This window comes from Zalophus californianus, chromosome 6, assembly GCF_009762305.2.
Source record: "Zalophus californianus isolate mZalCal1 chromosome 6, mZalCal1.pri.v2, whole genome shotgun sequence".
In the NCBI taxonomy this organism is placed as follows: Eukaryota; Metazoa; Chordata; class Mammalia; order Carnivora; family Otariidae; genus Zalophus; species Zalophus californianus.
The window spans coordinates 30677924-30698786 of record NC_045600.1 but is presented as its reverse complement, the minus strand read 5'-3'; the positions used below and the strand labels follow the sequence as shown (position 1 = coordinate 30698786).

Genomic DNA, 20863 nt, shown 5'->3' with positions numbered 1-20863 from the left:
CCACAATGCTTTGAAACTAGAACTCAATCACAAGAAGAAAGTTGGAAAGAACTCAAATACATGGAGGCTAAAGAGCATCCTACTAAAGAATGATGGGTCAACCAGGAAATTAAAGAAGAATTTAAAAAATTCAGGGAAGCAAATGAAAATGAAAACATAACTGTTCAAAACCTTTGGGATGTGGCAAAGGCGGTCCTAAGAGGAAAGTATATAGCAACACAAGCCTTTCTCAAGAAACAAGAAAGGTCTCAAATACACAACCTAACCCTACACCTAAAGGAGCTGGAGAAAGAACAGCAAATAAAGCCTAAGCCCATCAGGAGAAGAGAAATAATAAAGATCAGAGCAGAAATCAATGAAATAGAAACCAAAAGAACAGTAGAACAGATCAACAAAACTAGGAGCTGGTTTTTTTAAAGAATTAACAAGATTGACAAACCCCTAGACATAAGCCTCTTATCAAAAAAGAAAAGAGAAAGGACCCAAATAAATAAAATCATGAATGAAAGAGGAGAGATCACAACCAACACCAAAGAAATACAAACAATTATAAGAACATATTATAATGGATGCATTCCTAGAGACGTATAAACTACCAAAACCAAACCAGGAAGAAACAGAAAACCTGAACAGATCCATAACCAGTAAGGAAATTGAAGCAGTGATCAAAAATCTCCCAACAAACAAGAGCGCAGGGCCAGATGGCTTCCCAGGGGGAATTCTACCAAACATTTAAAGAAGAATTAATACCTACTCTTCTGAAACTCTTCCAAAAAATAGAAATGGAAGGAAAACTTCCAAACTCAATTTTATGAGGCCAGCTTTACCCTGATCCCAAAACCAGAGACCCCATCAAAAAGGAGAACTACAGACCAATATCCTTGATGAACATGGATGCAAAAATTCTCACCAAAATACTAGCCAATAGGATCCAACAGTACATTAAAAGGATTATTCACCACCAAGTGGGATTTATTGCTGGGCTGCAAGGTTGGTTCAACACCTGTAAATCAATCCATGTGATATAATACATTAATAAAAGAAAGAACAAGAATCATATGATCCTCTCAATAGATGCAGAAAAAGCACCTGACAAAATACAGCATCCTTTCTTGATTAAAACTGTTCCCAGTATACGGACAGAGGGTACATACCTCAATATCATAAAATCCATCTATGAAAAACCCACAGCAAATATCATTCTCAATGGGGAAAAACTAAGAGCTTTTCCCCTAAGGTCAGGAACACGGCAGGGATGTCCGCTATCACCAATGCTTTTTAACATAGTATTAGAAGTCCTGGCCTCAGCAATCAGACAACAAAAAGAAATAAAAGGCATCTGAATCAGCAAAGAAGACATCAAACTCTCACTCTTTGCAGATGATATGATACTTTATGTGGAAAAGCCAAAAGATTCCACCCCAAAACTGCTAGAAGTCATACAGGAATTCACTAAAGTGACAGGATATAAATTCTATGTTGGCATTTCTATATACCAACAACAAGAGAGAAGAAAGAGAAATTAAGGAGTCGATCCCATTTATAATTGCACCCCAAACCATAAGATACCCAGAAATAAGTCTAACCAAAGAGGCAAAGAATCCGTACTCAGAAAACTATAAAATACTCGTGAAAGAAATTGAGGAAGACACAAAGAAATGGAAAAACATTCCATGCTCATGGATTGGAAGAACAAATATTGTGAAAATATCTATGCTACCTAGAGCAATCTAGACATTTAATGCAATCCTTATCAAAATACCATCCACTTTTTTCAAAGAAATGGAACAAATAATCCTAAAATTTGTATGGAACCAGAAAAGATCCCAAATGGCCAGAGGAATGTTGAAAAAGAAAAGCAAAGCTGGTGGCATCACAATTCTGGACTTCAAGCTCTATTACAAAGCTGTAATCATCAGGACAGTATGGTACTGGCACAAAAACAGACACACGGATCAATGGAACAGAACAGAGAGCCCAGAAATGGACCCTCAACTCTATGGTCAACTAATCTTCGACAAAGCAGGAAAGAATGTCCAATGGAAAAAAGACAGTCTCTTCAACAAATGCTTTTGGGAAAATTGGAAATCCACATGCACAAGAATGAATCTGGACCATTTCCTCACACCACACACAAAAATAGACTCAAAATGGATGAAAGACCTAAATGTGAGAGAGGAATCCACCAAAATCGTTGAGGAGAACACAGGCAGCAACCTCTTTGACCTCAGCCACAGCAACTTATTCCTAGAAACATCACCAAAGGCAAGGAAGCAAGGGCAAAATGAACTATTGGGACTTTATGAAGATAAAAAGCTTTTGCACAGCAAAAGAAAGTCAACAAAACCAAAAGACAACTGACAGAATGGAAGAAGATATTTGCAAATGACATCTCAGATAAAGGGCTAGTATCCAAAATCAATAAGCAACTTATTAAACTCAACACCCAAAGAACAAATAATCCGATCAAGAAATGGGCAGAAGACATGAACAGACATTTCTGCAAAGAAGACATTCAAATGGCCAACAGACACATGAAAAAGTGCTCAACATCACTTGGCATCAGGGAAATCCAAATCAAAACCTCAATGAGATACCACCTTACACCAGTGAGAATGGTTAAAATTAAGAAGTCAGGAATGACAGGTGTTCGCAAGGATGCGGAGAAAGGGGAACCCTCCTAAACAGTTGGTGGGAATGCAAGCCGGTGCAGCCACTCTGGAAAACAGGATGGAGGTTCCCCAAAAAGTTGAAAATAGAGCTACCCTATGACCCAGCAAGTGCACTACTGGGTATTTAGTCCAAAGATACAAACATAGTGATCCGAAGGGGCATGTGCACCCCAGTGTTTATAACAGCAATGTCCACAATAGCCAAACTATGGAAAGAGCCTAGATGCCCATGAACAGATGAATGGATAAAAAAGTTGTGGTATATACATACAAATATTAATGCAGCCATCAAAAAAAAAGAAATCTTGCCATTTGCAACAACTAGAGGGTATTATCCTAAGGGAAATAAATCAATCAGAGAAAGACAAGTATTATATGATCTCACTGATGTGCGGAATTTGAGAAACAAGACAGAGGATCACATGGGAAGGGAGGGAAGAATGAAGCAAGATGAAACCAGAGAGGGGGACAAACCATAAGAGACTCTTAATCTCAGGAAACAAAGTGAGGGTTGCTGGAGTGGAGGGGGGTGGGTGGGATGGGATGTCTGGATGATTAACACTGGGAAGGCAGGTACTATGGTAAGCGCTGTGAATTGTGTAAGACTGATGAATCACAGACCTGTACCCCTGAAACAAATAATAAATTATATGTTAATAAAAAAATTATAAAAAATAATAAGAAAATCTATACTTATAAATTAGGAATAATACTTCTAAATAGCTTCTGAATAACTGAAAAAAATTTTAATTAGAGGATTATGAACATATTATATATTAAACCTGCATGACATAGCTAGGCCCATGTTTAGATTTTTTTTTAAAGATTTTATTTATTCATTTGAGAGAGAGAGAATGAGAGATAGAGAGCATAAGAGGGAAGAGGGTCAGAGGGAGAAGCAGACTCCCCGCTGAGCAGGGAGCCCGATGCGAGACTCGACCCAGGGACTCCAGGATCATGACCTGAGCCGAAGGCAGTTGCTCAACCAACTGAGCCACCCAGGCGCCCTAGGCCCATGTTTAAAAGGAAATTCATCAGCTTATAAGCCTATATTACAAAAAAAGATGGAAACGGAATGAGCTAAGAATCTATCTCATAAAGTTAGAAAAAAGAAACTCAAAGGAAAAAATAGAGAACAGAACTAATTAAAGATCAAACAAATGAATGACAAGAGAATCAACTAAACCAAAAGCAACCAATAAATCGCAAGTAAAATTGACTTAGAAGAAAGAAATCACAAATAAGTATTTAGAATGAAAAGGAGGTCAACAGGGGCACCCGGATGGCTCAGTCGTTAAGCGTCTGCCTTCCGCTCAGGTCGTGATCCCAGTGTCCTTGGATCGACCCTCACATCAGGCTCCCTGCTCCATGGGGAAGCCTGCTTCTCCCTCTCCTACTCCCCCTGCTCGTGTTTCCTCTCTTGCTATGTCTCTCTCTGTCAAATAAATAAATAAAATCTTTAAAAAAAAAAAAAAAGGAGGTGAACAACATAAATTTTATGGGCAACTGATACTCAGATAATATGAATACTCTTAGGCCAACAAAACTGAAAATTTAGACAAAATGGACAAATTTATAGAAAACTACAAGTTTCTAATGTGTAACTTTCTAACATGTAGAAAAAATAAACTATTTGAACAGTGTTGTAATGTATAAAGAGCTGAATCCGTACTTTAAAATCTCACATAAAGAAAACCCCAGGTTCAGATGGCTTTACCAATGGATTTTACTAAAGAAGAAATAATGCCAGCATAACAAAAAACCTTCTAGTTATGTGGTGAGCATAAGCTTGATGTCAAAATTTGAAAAAGACAGTAAGAGAACAGGCCAACTTCACTAATGCAGAATTCCTGAAGAACACACTACAAAAAGACAGTATACACCAAGATCAAGGTGAGTTCATCTCTCAGGAATGCACAATTAATTTGAAAACCACAATGTAATTTGTAAATAAACTAATACAACAGAACAGACAACAAAACAGGACAGAAGAGCAGGAAAGAAAAAATGTTAAGTCAGGGCGCCTGCGTGGCTCAGTCGTTGGGCGTCTGCCTTCGGCTCAGGTCATGGTCCCAGGGTCCTGGGATGGAGCCCCACATCGGGCTCCCTGCTCAGCAGAAGCCTGCTTCTCCCTCTCCACTCCCCCTGCTTGTGTTCCCTCTCTCGCTGTGTCTCTATCAAATAAATAAAATCTTTTTAAAGAAGAAAAAAAGAAAGAAAAGAAAAAATATTAAGTCAGTAAATGGCGCTTGGACAACTTGTTGTCTACATTAGGGAAAACATTCTATAAGCAGAGTTAGGGGCCCCCAGAAAAAGAAAGACCCAGACATTTCAGGTCCCCAGCTGTCTCCTCCCACCAGCCCCCCACCCCCTGGATCTATCGTGCCTTACCAACTCTACCTGCCCAAGCACACTTGCAGAACTGCTTAGAGGGTGTTAGAATTACAAAGAAATGAAAAAAAAAAAAAACCACAGTAGGTAAGAATTTTAAGGGAACAAAGGAAATGCAAAAAATTAAGTCTCTAATAGGCCAGTAGATAGCCTAACCATATCAGAGACAAAAAAATCAATGGTAAAACTCCCAGTGCCGTTTCAGAAGTAAAGATTGACTCAGCACATTCTTGAGTTGTCTTCGCAGGATTGAAACTAGCAGAAAATTTAAAGCTTGTTTTTCAGAGAACTGTTTCTCTGTAGCCAGCTACTGTTTATTTTCAGACCCCACTAAGAAATATACTGGCTCTGGGTCAACTGAGAAGGTCCTAGCCTATGAACAAACAAGGAGGCCCTGCAGACCTTACCTGAGGTAACCAGCCCAAGATCCCATCCAGTTTATACTGGCTCTTGGATCATATCCATAGCCCCTTCCCTTTGTCCAACAGTTAACTCTGCTTCAGTACAATGTTAAAGTCTCTACCCTGGGAGGAGCACAGGCTTCATAAAACACATCTGCACAATCTTATTCCCGCCTTTATGTGTGATGACAAAGTTCCCCTTTCTGAATATTCATCCTAATCTTAAATAAAAAGAACTCTCTCACCCCTGTTTGGGTAGTCACGATTGGAAGTTATTCCCATGATCTCCTTATTTGCTGCAAAGAAAATTTCCTTTGTGTGACAACTCCACCTGCTGCAATTTCTTATGGATTATCTGCTGTAATCTCTATCTGCAACTCACCAAGGAGCAAATGAACTCACATTAGTTCAGTTACAGCTAGTTCGGTTACAGTTCCTCCAATATGTGTGGGTTTTTTTCAAACCACCAAGGAATTAACTCAATTCTGACACTACCTACCTAGAGATAGAGTCAGATCCTACAGGTTAAGGGCTCAGTCATCCAAGACAGCCCCCGTCCCCACTTCACACACCAACTGCAAATCCAGGATGTCACCTGTACTTCTCACTGGCTATGGACTGGAGGTTCCAACAACTGCTACCCGAACAGCTCACAGAATTGAAACACTTTACTTATAAAAGGCCAGATGGAAGAAACACACAGGCAAGGTATAGGGAAAGGCTGTGGGGATTCCATGCCCTCTCTAAGAGGGCTATTCTCCCAGCACCTCTACAAGTTCCCCAGACAGGAATCTGTCTGAACTTTATCTTTTTGGGTTTTTATGGAGGCTTCATTACGTGGGGATGGTTGATTACGTCCTCGCCATTGGCAACTGATTCAACCTCTAGCCCAACTCCCCTCCCTGGAAGTCAAGGGGTTGGAACGGCAAGTTCCAACCCTGTCTCACAAGGCTGGCTCTCCTAGCAACCAGCCCCCATCTTTAGGTTAGCTAGGGGCATTCCATAAATTCATCAACATAACAAAAGATGCCTTGCTTGCTCTCATCACTTAGGAAATTCCAGGGGTTTTAGCTCAATGCCAGAAAATAGGGCAAAGACCAAATACGTTATTTCTTATAAATCAGATCACAATTCCTCATACTGTATACAAAAAAATCAATTTCATTTGGGTTTTATATTTGCAGACCTGAGTATAAAAGGCAAAACAAAAATTTTAGCAATCATATAGAAAAATATTTATATTTTGGCGTAAGAAAAACTTAAAAGGACAAAAAGAAAAAGTAAAGTAAAAAAGGAATAAAACAGACTACACTAAATTTGTTCATCAAAAGACACCATTAAGATGACTAAAAGGTTATAATCTGCCATGTATAAAGAAATCTAACAAAACAATAAGAAAAAGACCAACAACCCACAGAAAAAAATGGGCAACCAAAACCTGAAACATCACAACAGAGGACACATAAAAAAGGAAATATAAGTGGCCAACAGACATAGGAGAAGTGATCGACCTCAATACTCCTCCAGAGTAGTAAGGGGATTAGCCCCCAGTCTATCTGCCTACCAGAAAAAACTCTACCCTGGGAGGAGCACAGGCTTCATAAAACCCCTTCAGGAGGAAAACAATACCACCTAGAATCTCTACAAGTGTTTACAAACAATATCCAATATTTAATTTAAAAAATTACAAGGTCAGGGCACCTGGGTGGCTCAGTCAGTTAAGCATCTGCCTTTGGCTCAGGTCATGATCTCGGAGTCCCTGGATTGAGCCTCAGGTCAGGCTCCCTGCTCAGCGGGGAGTCTGTTTCTCTGTCTCCCTTTGCCCCTCGCCTGGCTCATGCTCTCTCTCTCTCTCACTCTCTCTCTCAAATAAATAAAATCTTAAAAAAATAAAAAATTACAAGGTGTGTTCAAAGACAGAACATTTACCTACAAAACCAACAAGAGAAAAAAATTAGACAATAAAAGCAGATCTATAGTTGGTGTATGTAGGATGTATGTAAAGTAACATATATATCCAAGATACTAAAGGAAAAAGTAATAAAAAAAAGTAAATAAAAACATGATTTCATGGAAGATTATATATATATAATATATATTATATATTAATATATATTAAATTATATATTTATATATTATATATTATATATTTATTTATATTATTTATATATTTATTATATATTTATATATTATATATTAAATTATATGTATATACATTATACATATTATACATTCTTTTTAAATTTAATATTTACCCTCTTACTGTCTTTAAGACTAGTTGGAGTTGGTGTTTCTCTTAAACTATAAAATTAACTGAGAAAACTGAATAGGGGGGTGCCTGGGTGGCTCAGTCATTAAGCATCTGCCTTCGGCTCAGGTCATGATCCTAGAGTCCTAGGAATGAGCCCCGCATCAGGCTCCCTGCTCGGCGGGAAGCCTGCTTCTCCCTCTCCCACTCCCCATTTGTGTTCAGAACTTCTCTTGCTCTGTCTCTCTCTGTTAAATAAATAAATAAAATCTTTAAAAAAAACAAAACAAGACTGAATAGGTCCCTTTAATACTCTTTACTTTCCTACCAATAATTATTAATATAATTAATATATATTATATAATATATATTTCATTAGCGATCTCAATATTGGTAGAAAATTTATATGTATAAATATTATATATATATAGGAAATTATATATATGTTTTATATATAAATAAAACTTGGGAAAAAACTCAAATATCAATGTGGCCACAAACAAAAACTACATACTTCTGAATGAATTAATCAGTTACTTAACTAGAGTTTTTATGTAACACTTGGCCTAAATTTGTTAGTAACTGTAATCAAAGAGTGAAAATCCTAGCACTACCTCTAAATAGCCATGTAACCACAGGTTAGCTACTGAAGCTAAATGAACCTCAGTTTCCTCACCTGTAAAATAAATTTTACATATATTTAGATATAAATATATAGCTTTATATACAATATATAAAATATTATATACCTAAAAAGATAAGTATCATTATTTGTAATGAAAAATAATTTTCCTTTCCTTCAGTATTAGTATATCAGTAGACTATATACCAATATAATTTATAAAATTACTGGTATTAATATGAAATAGCTAATTTATAATTGGAGTAATATAATGGGAGTGAAATTGTCCAACATTCTTCAGTCCCTTTTAAATCCTAAAAAAAACTCTACTGAATATATTTTATTGGAGAATGCAGTATTGCAAATTTTCTATGAATAAGATAACTAAATTCTTTACACTTCATGATTCACTTCCATATGATCATTCATGTTGTCTTAAAGAATAAGCAAATCATACAACCCCTTGAAAAATTAAACAAAACTCAGACTGCTTAGTACATTGAGTATACATATCTAAACCAGAACAATCGTATACACAGACACATGTCAGATTCCAATTACAGTCCTTACCTTAATTTTCACAGCATCATAGCGGATTTGTGAAAATTCACGAAGACCAAAAGAACCTCCAACAATCAGCAACTGAAACAAAGAGAGGAAACAAACAAAATAGAAGGACAGAATTCAGTCTACAGATTAATGCCAATAGTGGCAGCTTACATGAAATCCAATATATTATTTTCTTGGTGAGTTACCATTCATCTGTTCAGAGTAGATGCAGTATGTACTGCCACTAGGAAACATTTTATCCTATTACCAAATACCAAAGTCAGTACCCCATTAGTTTGTTTGTTCATTTTTAAAGATTTTATTTATTTATTTGAGGGGGGGAGGAGCAGAAGGGGAGGGAGAGAGACAAGCAGACTCTGTGCTGAGTGCTGAGCACAGAGCCCAACGTGGGGCTTGATCACATGACCCCAAGATCATGACCTGATGAAACCAAGAGTTGGACACTTAACCAACTGAGCCACCCAGCTGCACCCCCATACTAGTATTCCACCTTATGGTTTAAATAACATCATCACAAGCATTATATTAGTTGATCTTACAAAAGAACTAAAGCTAAGAAAAAAATCCATTTAACAGATGAAATAAAAGCACAGGCAACTAAATGACTTGCCTATGGTTATACTGAGTAAAGCTAGGAATTAAATTCTGGCCTCATTTCTTCAAGACCAGAATTCTTTCAATTTTATGTGTTTGCAAAATAAGCTAACTAGACAGCATTTTTCTCCATTTTCTTACCAACTAATAAAAGAATCTCATAAAATACACCACACTTATTAATATATGGCAAACCTTACAAGATTTCTCCAACTGGCATTGCTGCTTTATCATCTCCTCCAATAATCTAATGGGCTTTCACCCCTAATCCTAAAGCTGTAAAAGTCTAGCAATTTGGATAAAAATAAAGTTTGATCCCTACCTTCCTTTTTATATCAATATATCAATATTACCAAATAAGGAAATATAAAGATATAAAACAATGTAAAATATAAAACTTTATGATTTTGAAGTTGAAATACTAACAAAACCTTGAGGCTATAAATTTTAAAACCCAGTAAGTCTGACCACACAAAAATTTTAAATGTCTATACTGATAAATAAATGAAATAAAAACAACACAAAATCAAAAGACAACAAATCAGGAATAACATGTTATATATAAGCAGCTAATATCTGGCAATGTCAATATGTAAGAATTAATTTGTATAAGTAAAATAACTTTTGTCTTTGTGTTTCAATGAAAAGACACATCCCTGGCTTTCGTAACTCTGTTTCAGTCTCCTTTTATTCATTCTTCCTCATCTTCCCAATGGCAGGGGCGGGGTATCCCAAAAGGCTCAAATCTTCACATTTCTTCTAACTATTCACAACCAACACTGAGTCCATAGCTGATGTCATCCAATTTCATGGCTTTAAAGAGGCTCTATAACCTAACAACTTCCAAATGCACATTTTCAATGGGAAACATCCCACTGAACTGAAACATGCTTTCCTACCTGACATTTTCACTTGAAAGCCTAACAGATATATGGGGCGCCTGGGTGGTTCAGTTGGTTATGCATCTGACTTCAGCTCAGGTTATGATCTCCAGGTCCTGGGATCCGCCCACATTGGGCTGTCACCAGGGAGTCTGCTTCTCCTTCTCTCTCTGCCTCTCCCCACCATGCTCTCAGATAAATAAAATCTTTAAGAAAAAGTCTAACAGATATATATAAGTTAACATTTTAAAAAACCCTCTTCACTTTTACCCCAACACTCCTTCTGCCCCAATCTTTCACATCCCAGTAAATGTCAACTGCTTTCATCTAACGGCTCAAACTTCTTTGTAATCATAAGTTCCTCTCATTCATATCTCACATCTAATCCATCCCTGAGTTCTGTCACCTCTACTTTCAAAATATTTCCTGAATCTGACAATTTCTAACTATACCTTCTTCTAATACTCTAGTCCAGGCCACCATCACCTCTTTCTGGAACTACTGCAATTACAGTACCCACATGTTACATAATGAAGAATTTGTCTGAACTCTGTCTAGGGTTCCTGAGAGGCCGGTACTAACTTGGACTTTCCTGAGTGACAGGAGTATCTATGTTATTGATGGTGGGCCCCTAGGACTACACCTGAATTTATGCTAACGAGGTGACTCATGGTAGGCCCCTAGATAGTTGCAGTATACCAGTGGGCCATGCTGGAATGACCAACCATGTGACTAGAGGGGTGGGGCTTTAAGCCATATGATATCAACCTGACCTCCAAGGAGATGGGGCTGGACACTGAGTTCCCTCACACAGTTAATGATTCGATTAACCATACCTAGATAATGAAACCCAATTAAAAAAACTCTGGACACGGCTCAGTCGCTTAAGCATCTGCCTTCGGCTCAGGTCATGATCCCAGGGTCCTGGGATCGAGTCCCGCATCGGGCTCCTTGCTTGGCAGAGAGCCTGCTTCTGCCTCTACCTGCTCTGCCTGCTGCTACCCATGCTTGTGCTCTCTCTCTCTGACAAAAAAATAAATAAAATCTTAAAAAAAAAAAAAAAAACTCTGGACACTGAAGCTTGGTTGAGCTTCCTGGTTGGTGAACACATCAATGTACTGGGAGGGTGGCATGCCCTGATTTCACAGGAGGAAAACATGGAAACTCTGCATTTGGGACCTTCCCAGACCTTACCCTGTGGGTCTCTTCTTTTGGCTGTTCCTAATTTTGTACCCTTTATAATAAAACAATAATCATAAATATAGTACTTTCCTGAGTTCTGTGAGTCATTCTAGTGAATTATTAAACTTGAGGGGGTTAATAGGAACCCACAAATTTATAGCCAGTTGATCAGAAGCACAGGTGGGCCAAGAATCCCAGAGCTTTCAGCTGGTGTCTGAAATAAGCAGCGTTTCATGAAGGACTATTCCCTTACTCTGTGAAGTCTGTGCTAATTCTGATTGGGGTCAGACTTGCACTACACCACCTACCCCTCATTACCACAGTATCTACACTCCTAACTAAATATCTTCATTTGTGCAATAGGTCCCATATCATCTTATTTACTGAAGGACCCTGATTCATCAGTTCTCTTGTTTCCTGTATCATGAAAATCTTGCTCACTACCACATGATTCATCATAAAAAATGCTATTATTTCTCCCACTTATTAACAAACTTCTCTAGACCTCACTTCCTCACATTACTACCCTCTTTCCTTGTTCCTATCTGCAGTAAAATTTCTCAAAGGAGTTGTTGATGCTCACTGTCCCTCCCATTCTCTCTTAGACCCGTTCCAGCCACCAAAGACATCCACGTTACCAAATCCAATGGTTAACTCTCTGTTCTCATCTTATTTCATGAGCAAAATTTGACACAGTTGATCACTTTCCTCCTTTTCCCTTAAACCTGGTTTTTCTTTTACCTGAGAATACTTCTTAGTGTCCTTTACTGGTTCTTCCTGTACACTCAATCCCCTACTGTTGGAGTACCCCAGGGCACAATGACTGGTCTTCTCTATCTACATTAATTTCTTTTGTGAGCTCAATCTTATAACTTTAAAAATATTCGCATGTTGATTACTAACACTCCACCTTTAGAAGGGATCAAGCAACACCAGGTAAACAAAGCAGACCAGAATAGCACTGCAAGGGCTCTGGAACCTAAATTATCATTGGAAAGAAAGCCTTAAATAGTACGCTACTACCTACAGCTAAGTCTAAGCATGGTGACTGCTTGCTGAAGTAGAAGACTTAAATAGGATACAGAGTTTCCTAACATAATACGCAGAATGTCCATGATACAATAAAAACTCACTTGTCATACCAAGAGTCAGGAAAACAGCAAGCTTAATTAGAAAAGACTATCAAGAGCTATTAACATGGAGATAAACCAGATGTTGGAATGATCTGACAAAGATTTTATTTTTTTAAGATTTATTTATTATTTGAGAGAGAGAGAGAGAGAGAGCACCATGCCTGCACCTGTGGGGGAGGGGCAGAGGGAGAAGCAGACTCCCCGCTGAGCAGGGAGGCCCCTATGCCCATGACAGCTGGATGTGGCTGGATCTCAGGACACTGAGATCATGACTTGAGCCGAAACCAAGAGTTGGACACTTAACCAACTGAGGCGCCCAGGCGTCCCATGATCTAACAAAGATTTTAAAGGAATCATTATAAAAATGCTTCAGAGAGCAGTAACCGATGTTCTTAAAACAAATGAAAATTAAAAAATCTCACCAAATAGAAAAAAAGAACCAAAAGGTGACATCAGTGAAATGGCAGACTAGGAATCTCCAAAAATCTTCTCCATCACAGCAATGAGAAAACTGGCAAAAGTTCTCAAATCAACTTTTTCAGAAATGTGAAAATTAAGCAAAGACTTGCAATAATGTTGGGAACATTTTCTTAAGAAGACTGCCTTTCAGTAAGAACAGAAAGCTTGGTGGCATTTTTATTCCCACCTCTCCGCCCCAGCTCCATGGTAACCATGAAAACAAATAGAATGCTCCTCTCTTATTATACTCTTTGGTTTAAAATCTAATTTGTCTGATACAAGGACTGCCATCCAAGCTTTCTTTTGATGTCCATTAGCATGGTAAATGGTTTTCCACCCCCTCACTTTAAATCTGGAGGTGTCTTTAAGTCTAAAATGAGTCTCTTGCAGATAGCATATCGATGGGTCTTGTGTGTGGTTTTGTTTTTTTTTTTTTAAGATTTTATTTATTTATTTGACAGAGACACAGCGAGAGAGGGAACACAAGCAAGGGGAATGGGAGAGGGAGAAGCAGGCTTCCCGCGGAGCAGGAAGCCTGATGCGGGGCTCGATCCCAGGACCCTGGGACCATGACCTGAGCAGAAGGCAGATGCTTAACGACTAAGCCACCCAGGCGCCCCATGGGTCCTGTTTTTTTATCCAATCTGATACCCTATGTCTTTTGATTGTGGCATTTAGCCCATTTACATTCAGGGTAACTACTGAAAGATGTGAATTTAGTGCCATTGCATTGCCTGTAAGGTAACAGTTATGTGTATGGTCTGTGTTCCTTTCTGGTCTATGTTACTTTTAGGCTCTCTTTGCTTACAGTTTCAATATTTCTTGTAGGGCTGGTTTGGTGTTTGCAAATTCTTTTAGTTTTTGTTTGTCCTGGAAGCTTTTTATCCCTCCTTCTATGGCCAACAGACACATGAAAAAATGCTCAACATCACTCGGCATCAGGGAAATACAAATCAAAACCTCAATGAGATACCACCTCACACCAGTCAGAATGGCTAAAATTAACAAGTCAGGAAACGACAGATGTTGGCGAGGATGTGGAGAAAGGGGAACCCTCCTACACTGTTGGTGGGAATGCAAGCTGGTGCAGCCACTCTGGAAAACAGTATGGAGGTTCCTCAAAAAGTTGAAAATAGAGCTACCCTATGACCCAGCAATTGCACTACTGGGTATTTACTCCAAAGATACAAACGTAGTGATCCAAAGGGGCACGTGTACCCCAATGTTTATAGCAGCAATGTCCACAATAGCCAAACTATGGAAAAAGCATGGATGTCCAACAACAGATGAAGGGATAAAGATGTGGTATATATACAATGGAATATTATGCAGCCATCAAAAAATGAAATCTTGCCATTTGCAATGGCGTGGATGGAACTAGAGAGTATAATGCTAAGCGAAATAAGTCAATCAGAGAAAGACAATTATCATATGATCTCACTGATATGAGGAATTTGAGAAACAAGACAGGGGATCATGGGGGAAGGGAGGGAAAAATGAGACAAGATGAAACCAGAGAGGGAGACAAACCATACGAGACTTTTAATCTCAGGAAACAAACTGAGGGTTGCAGGAGTGGAGTGGGGGGAGGGATGGGGTGGCTGGGTGATGGACATTGGGGAGGGTGTGTGCTATGGTGAGCACTGTGAATTGTGTAAGACTGATGAATCACAGACCTGTACCCCTGAAACAAATAATACATTATGTTAATAATAAATAAATAAATGAAATAGAATGCAATCATGGGGCAGAATGGGGCTGGGGCTCCTTAAAACATCATTCTCTGAGAAATGTCACTGCTTGATCAAATCTGGTGGTTCATTGGAAACCTCAGTCACAAGGCTGTCTTCAGTTTTCCTGACTTTGAGCTCAACTAGTACTAACAGGCTTCTCTCAGGAAGTGTTTGTTGAAAAAATTCAGAGGCAATTGTTTAACATCATGACTGCCTGAGGTGGTAGGCAACAGGGTAAATAACAGTCTAACCAAAAAGCTTAAAAGGAAAATATGAGAAATAAGGTGTCCACAGAGGACTCTGAAAAGTTTAAACATATTCCTGAGAATCCAGAAGGAAATGCTCATGAACAGAATTGTGCCCATGCCCAGAGTGGTGTGTAAGCTCAGGAAAGATCTGAGAAGGCCTTAAACACTTGTCTATGGCTAACCTTGAGTCTCTGAGCAAGCAGGAAGTACAAGCTCAAGGCAGAGTTGTAACCTGCCTGGCTGAGTGCTGAAGACACACCAAAACAAGCACACAAAGCCCCTCAACAAAGATTTACTGGTTCCAGGTGTTTAAGGAAACCTCTACCCAATAAAAAGAAAAATAGCCCAATTTAAAAACGAGCAAATGATGTGAATAAACATTTCTGCAAAAAAGAGATACAGATGACCAATAACCATATGAAAGGATGTTCCATATCATTAGTCATAAGGGAAATGCAAATCAAAACCACAGTGAGATACCCTCACATCCACTGGGAAGGGTATAATAAAGATGGACAATAACAAGTGTTGGCAAGGACGTGGAGGATTCATTGCTGGCGGGAATGTAAAATGATGTAGCCACTCTGGGAAATAGCTTGACAGTTCCTCAAAATGTTAAACATGGAGTTATCATATGGCCCAGCAATTCTACTACTAGGCATATACTAAGAGAAATGAAAATATACATCCATACAAAAATTGTACATGAATGTTCGTAGCAGCATTATTCACAATGGCCAAAAAATGGAAACAATCTAAATGTTCATCAATGGATAAATAAAATGATAAATAAATAGGATAGGATTCGGATTAAAAAACTGTCTATCCAAATGATGGGATATTATTTAGCCACAAAAAGGAATGAAGTTTTGACACATGTTACAACATGAATGAATCTTGAAAACACTATGCTAATTGAAAGCAGTCAGTCACAAAAGACCACATGTTGTATTATGCTACTAAATCTATAAACAGAAGTAGATTAGTGGTTGCTAATCTCCTGGGGGGAGAGGGAGGAGAAAATAGGAAGTGACTACTAATGAGCATGGTGTCTCCTCTGGGATGACGAAATTATCCTAAAGTTAGACAGTGGTGGTAGCTGCATAACTCTGTGAATATACCAAAAACGCTGAACCAAACACTTTAAATGGGTTAATTTTTTGGTGTGTAGGAACCAGTAGGTCACTGGTCAGATTAGAAAGGTAAATTCTCAAGACTAAATGGGCAGTGCGGAAGCTGAAACAAGTATATTCTCTTTCTTTCAAGCAGTTTGGACAAGAAAGGAAGGAGAGTAGTATTTGCATATACCTGGTATTCAAAGTCCTCTTCTGTATGTCCTATGAAGCATTAATATTTATCCAAGAGAGTAAATAATTTCAGCTTGAAGATAAATGTAGTATAGTAATTGTGGCATATGCAACTGATACATGATGAAGAGGATGTATCTTTTGAGTTCTTTCCAGTAGTGCTTGGTTTCAGCCTACTGAATTCAACATTTTCCTCTTCAATTTATTTATATGTTTAGGACTCATATTTTGAAACATGGTCCTTTAGGTCCCGTACAGAGGTACAGATGTAGAGACCAGTACAAAGTAACACATTTAGGGAAAAGGCTACTGTGGTACTTTCCATTCCCTGAAATAAAACAAAAGAGGAAACCCCTAAGTACCAAGAAGGTACTTCAACATGAGTGGTTTTAATATCCCGGCTTTGGTGATTTTGAAAAATAAGAACAAAATCAAATTGGCTTTCACTAGGACATGCAGGTGACCTCAAGCTGGTGACCACAATCATAATGCTTCCGAGTGGATCTCCATTTGGGGGCAGAGGGATCTACAGAGAGGATAGTTTTTACACATGCCCTGTCATCTACACAAATAGAAGTACTACATAATCTTCTAAGACGGTGTTCTTTAAACTTTTTTAAGGTCACTTCTCTCCTTTAGTTCTGCTTAAATGCAAAAGCTGGTAACTTCACCTATACCAATATCCATACAAAGGATTAAACTGTTAAGTATTTGAAAGAAAGTGGCTTTTGTCCACACGCTTTATTGAAATTGTCTCATTCACTATGACATCAAGGCTTTCTGAAGCAAAATAACTTGCCAAGGTAAAACAGCAAACACAAAAGAGGGGGGATGTCTGGCTGGATTCCAACTCTGGCGGGTGTTATGTCAACCTCAACCTGTATCTTCTATACGAATGAGATCCTCAGGGAACTCAGTGTAGGACAGGACGCAAGAATATAAACACCAAAAGTACACTCGATGTGCTTCAAAATGATCAATTACAAGTCAGCGACCTTTTGAAGGCTGCTACAATGTGGCAGGCACCGCGCTAAACACTCGATTTTCAAAAGGTTTCATTTAACTCCTACCAACAATCCGGGAAGAGTTAAACCAGTTCACAAACAGGAGCTGAAACGTGGAGATGCCCGAAATTATACAGTCAAATTAAGTAAATACATCTAGTTCCAACGATCCACAGCACCGTCCAGGTGTAGCACGGGGTTAAAAAATGTCAGTTGGGTAATCACCCAGACCTGGTGTAAAATCTGGTCTGACCTCGCTCTCTGAAGCACACCCTGGTAACTACTAGGGAGAGTAAAAGGGGGCCTCGAGATCCTGGTACCAGCGAAGGGAGAGAGACGGCCACCTCCCGCCAGCCCCTTCCCCGCCCAAGCTGCCGCTCCCCGCCTCCCGCCTCCCAGATCCTGGCAGCCGGGACCCAGCGGCCTAGACGCCCCACCCCTTCCGGAATCCTGCCCCACACATTCTCCTCCCTGCGCTCACCAGCATAGGGACTCCGTAGCGAAGCGTCTTGTTCTTGCGCAGGGCGCGCACCACCGCATGTACAGACATGACTGAACTCTCCCACGCGTGGACGCCTAGTCCAACAGGCCCAGCGCGGCCTCCCGAATCCAAGCTCCCTCTCCAGGAGGAAGTCCTGGACTCGCCTGCTTTCTTTGGCCTTCCGGAGCTCGGTCCTCCCCCGATAGGCCTCCGCCAGACAAAAGCAGTCGATGCGCGCCCGGGTGGAAATTCGAGTGTCGGCCCTTTGGTTCCGGCACACTGGTTTGCAGTCGGGATTTAGGGACTGAAGCCGTGTTTGTAGTTCTCGTCAAATGGTGTGGAAACCGGTACTTCCCACGTTCTGGGTCTTGGCCAAGGTCTTCTGACGTTTCCTAACACGTAGCTATTCTATAAAATCAGCTAAGAAAAAAAAAGTTACTTTGGAGCTAGAATTGCAGCTTCTGGTACTCTGGCTATTTGTGGGATGGGGAGTTTACCAGCTTAATAAAGATTTAGAAATAAAAAAATCACCACGAAAGGGTAGGTTGAATGGCAGTGTAGTGCCTTGATATCACTGAACCCTTAATGCTAGTTGCTTTAACTACTAGATAGCCTGTAATCTTCAGTCATTTATGAAAGTCTATTTTCCATTCACTCTGCATCCCGCCAGCACACATTTTTGCAGGTCATTAGAAGGTTCGAGGAAAACAGATGAAAAGATACGATCCCTACCTTAAAGAAGCTGGCAGTTTAATGGACAAACAAATGAACATGTGCCTTAAGTACAACAGTTGCTTAGGAAACAGCCCCCACGTGCCATTTGCCAGGGTGAGTCCAAGAAAGCCTCACCTACAAGTACTTTTTGAGATGACATAATAGTATAAAATACAGGTGACATGGAGTAACATTTCCCATGTTATCCCTGAGATCTTCCCATCTGTCCCTGCCTCTATTGCCACTGAAATGTTCCTGGTTTAATCCCTTGTCATCTTTCCACATATTGAAGTCACCCCTAAGTGGTCTTCAGAAGAGAAACTCCAGCTCCACCTTTCACCTGCTCTAATAAACACCCATATCTATAGTCCCACTGGGTCAAATATGAAAAAAAAAAAAAACAACAGACATAACCTTAATTGTGATTCTCAAGTCTGTCTTCCACACTGCTGAAAAGTTATCTAAAAAGCAGAAACGATGAGATTCTCCTGGTTGGTTTTATTTGTTCATTTGTTTGCCTACACTAGTCACTCCAATTTTCTTAGCAAGGAATTTAAGGTCCTGTATAATGGCCTGCCTTTCCTGCTACTCTTCTTCATTCACTCCATACTCCATCTTGGAGGAGATATTATTCCCTGAGATTTCATGAACTTCCACATCTTCAAGATGCAGCTTCAAGGACACCAGATTCTTGAAGTCTCCTTTACTCCACAGGAAATATAAATTATTCCTTTCTCAGAGCTCCAGTAGCCTTTGGCTAATATATATCACAGAACACTATCACACTGTATTATCAGTTTTAGTGTATAAAGTTACTGTTGCTCCGAATAGCATATAAGCAGGATGAAAACAGGAGAGAGAGAGAAGGATATTTCAGAGTTTGAATTTGAATGTTGGTGTTTAATTTTTGGTTCTGAGGTTGAGAAAATGAGTCAAACCTCCCAGCCCACCCCCATTTCCCAAAGAAGCATCACCTGAGCTGAGCCAAGGGAGATTTTGGACTGATCAGGACAAGCTTTATTAAAGTGAGACTGAAAATTCCTTACCACTACTTCTCCAATCTTCTGTCACCCCAATCTCTCCAAGGAAGAGACACCTTGCAAACCAGGGGACTGAAGCAATAAGGTGGGAGCACTTAGCCTTGGAGGTTAAGTCAAGCTGCACAGTGGGGAGTGCTGGGTAAAAATTATGTAGATTCATGGGAAAGAGTCTGGAGCAGTTATAGAATGCAAGAGAATTTAGGATTGGAGGGATGGGCATATAAACAGTGTTGCTGTGGGTCTCCTTTAATGTGATTTTTTTGTACTTTATTTTGAATTATTTGACTTTTGTTTTTTGTTGTATGTTTGTTTAAACAAGCTCTGCATTAACCTACTTTAAAAATGGGGAGCACTTGTTTCCTGTACCCCCATCCCTGTGCAAAATTTTATCCCTCCTCTATTAAGTTCTTCTTGGGGACTATTATATAGGTGGTTTTACTGGTACCTTAAAGGAATTTGCCATTTCATGAATCCGAGAGCCTTTTCCTTCTGACTGTATGATCACAGGGCTTATATATCAACTTCCTTTGCCAGTTGTTTGAAGGTTTCTGGAGGCATTTGAGTTCTTAAAGCCTGTCCTTCATGAGGACAGGGTGCAAAGCTTTTTACTGTCTGCATATATTGGTGTCCGTCAAAAAATTATCATTTTCTGTGTAACCCCGGAATTGACGCCCAGGGAAAAATTAGAAGTCCAAGAAGAATGATTGGAGACTAGAGCACTGAGGAGAAAAAGAAGAAAATCTGAAAACAAAATGTAAATGCATCAGAAGTTTGTATTAGGATGGTCTGAGGGATGGAGAAACTGGATGGTAAAGGGCCAATTTGTGGAGGCTTCTGTGGTGAGGCAGAGAGGGCTGTGGGGAGCAGGTGCCTGAAGCTCATTGTGATGGGGAGGGGGTGGGCAGTCTGTAGCTAGGGAACCAAGCCCAGGGTGCCCTTGGGGCTAGACAAGCTTGAAATCAGAAGGCTTTGGGCACCTGGGTGGCTCAGTCAGTTAAGACTCTTGATTTCGACTCAGGTCATGATCTCAGGGTCGAGAGATCGAGCCCCGTGGTGGGCTCCATGCTCAGTGGGGATTCTGCTTGAGGAGTCTCTCTCTCTCCCTCCCCTTCTGTCCTTCCCCCCACCATTCACATATGCTCCCTCTCTCCCTCTCTCTAAAATAAATAAATAAATCTTTAAA

General features: G+C 39.6%; 1 protein-coding gene across 1 annotated transcript in view; it reads right to left on the bottom strand.

The window, feature by feature from the left end:
• The window catches only part of LOC113908961 (cytochrome c oxidase assembly protein COX16 homolog, mitochondrial), a 33232-nt gene extending 12791 nt beyond the window's left edge, over window positions 1–20441 (bottom strand). The window contains exons 1-3 of the mRNA XM_027569733.2: window positions 20126–20441; window positions 17927–18346; window positions 8905–8976 (exon numbers count right to left, since the gene is read on the bottom strand). Coding sequence (XP_027425534.1) covers window positions 8905–8976; window positions 17927–17995 — 141 coding nt within the window. The 5' untranslated portion in view covers window positions 17996–18346; window positions 20126–20441. The remainder of the gene's footprint in view (window positions 1–8904; window positions 8977–17926; window positions 18347–20125) is intronic.
• Window positions 20442–20863: the final 422 nt, after the last annotated feature.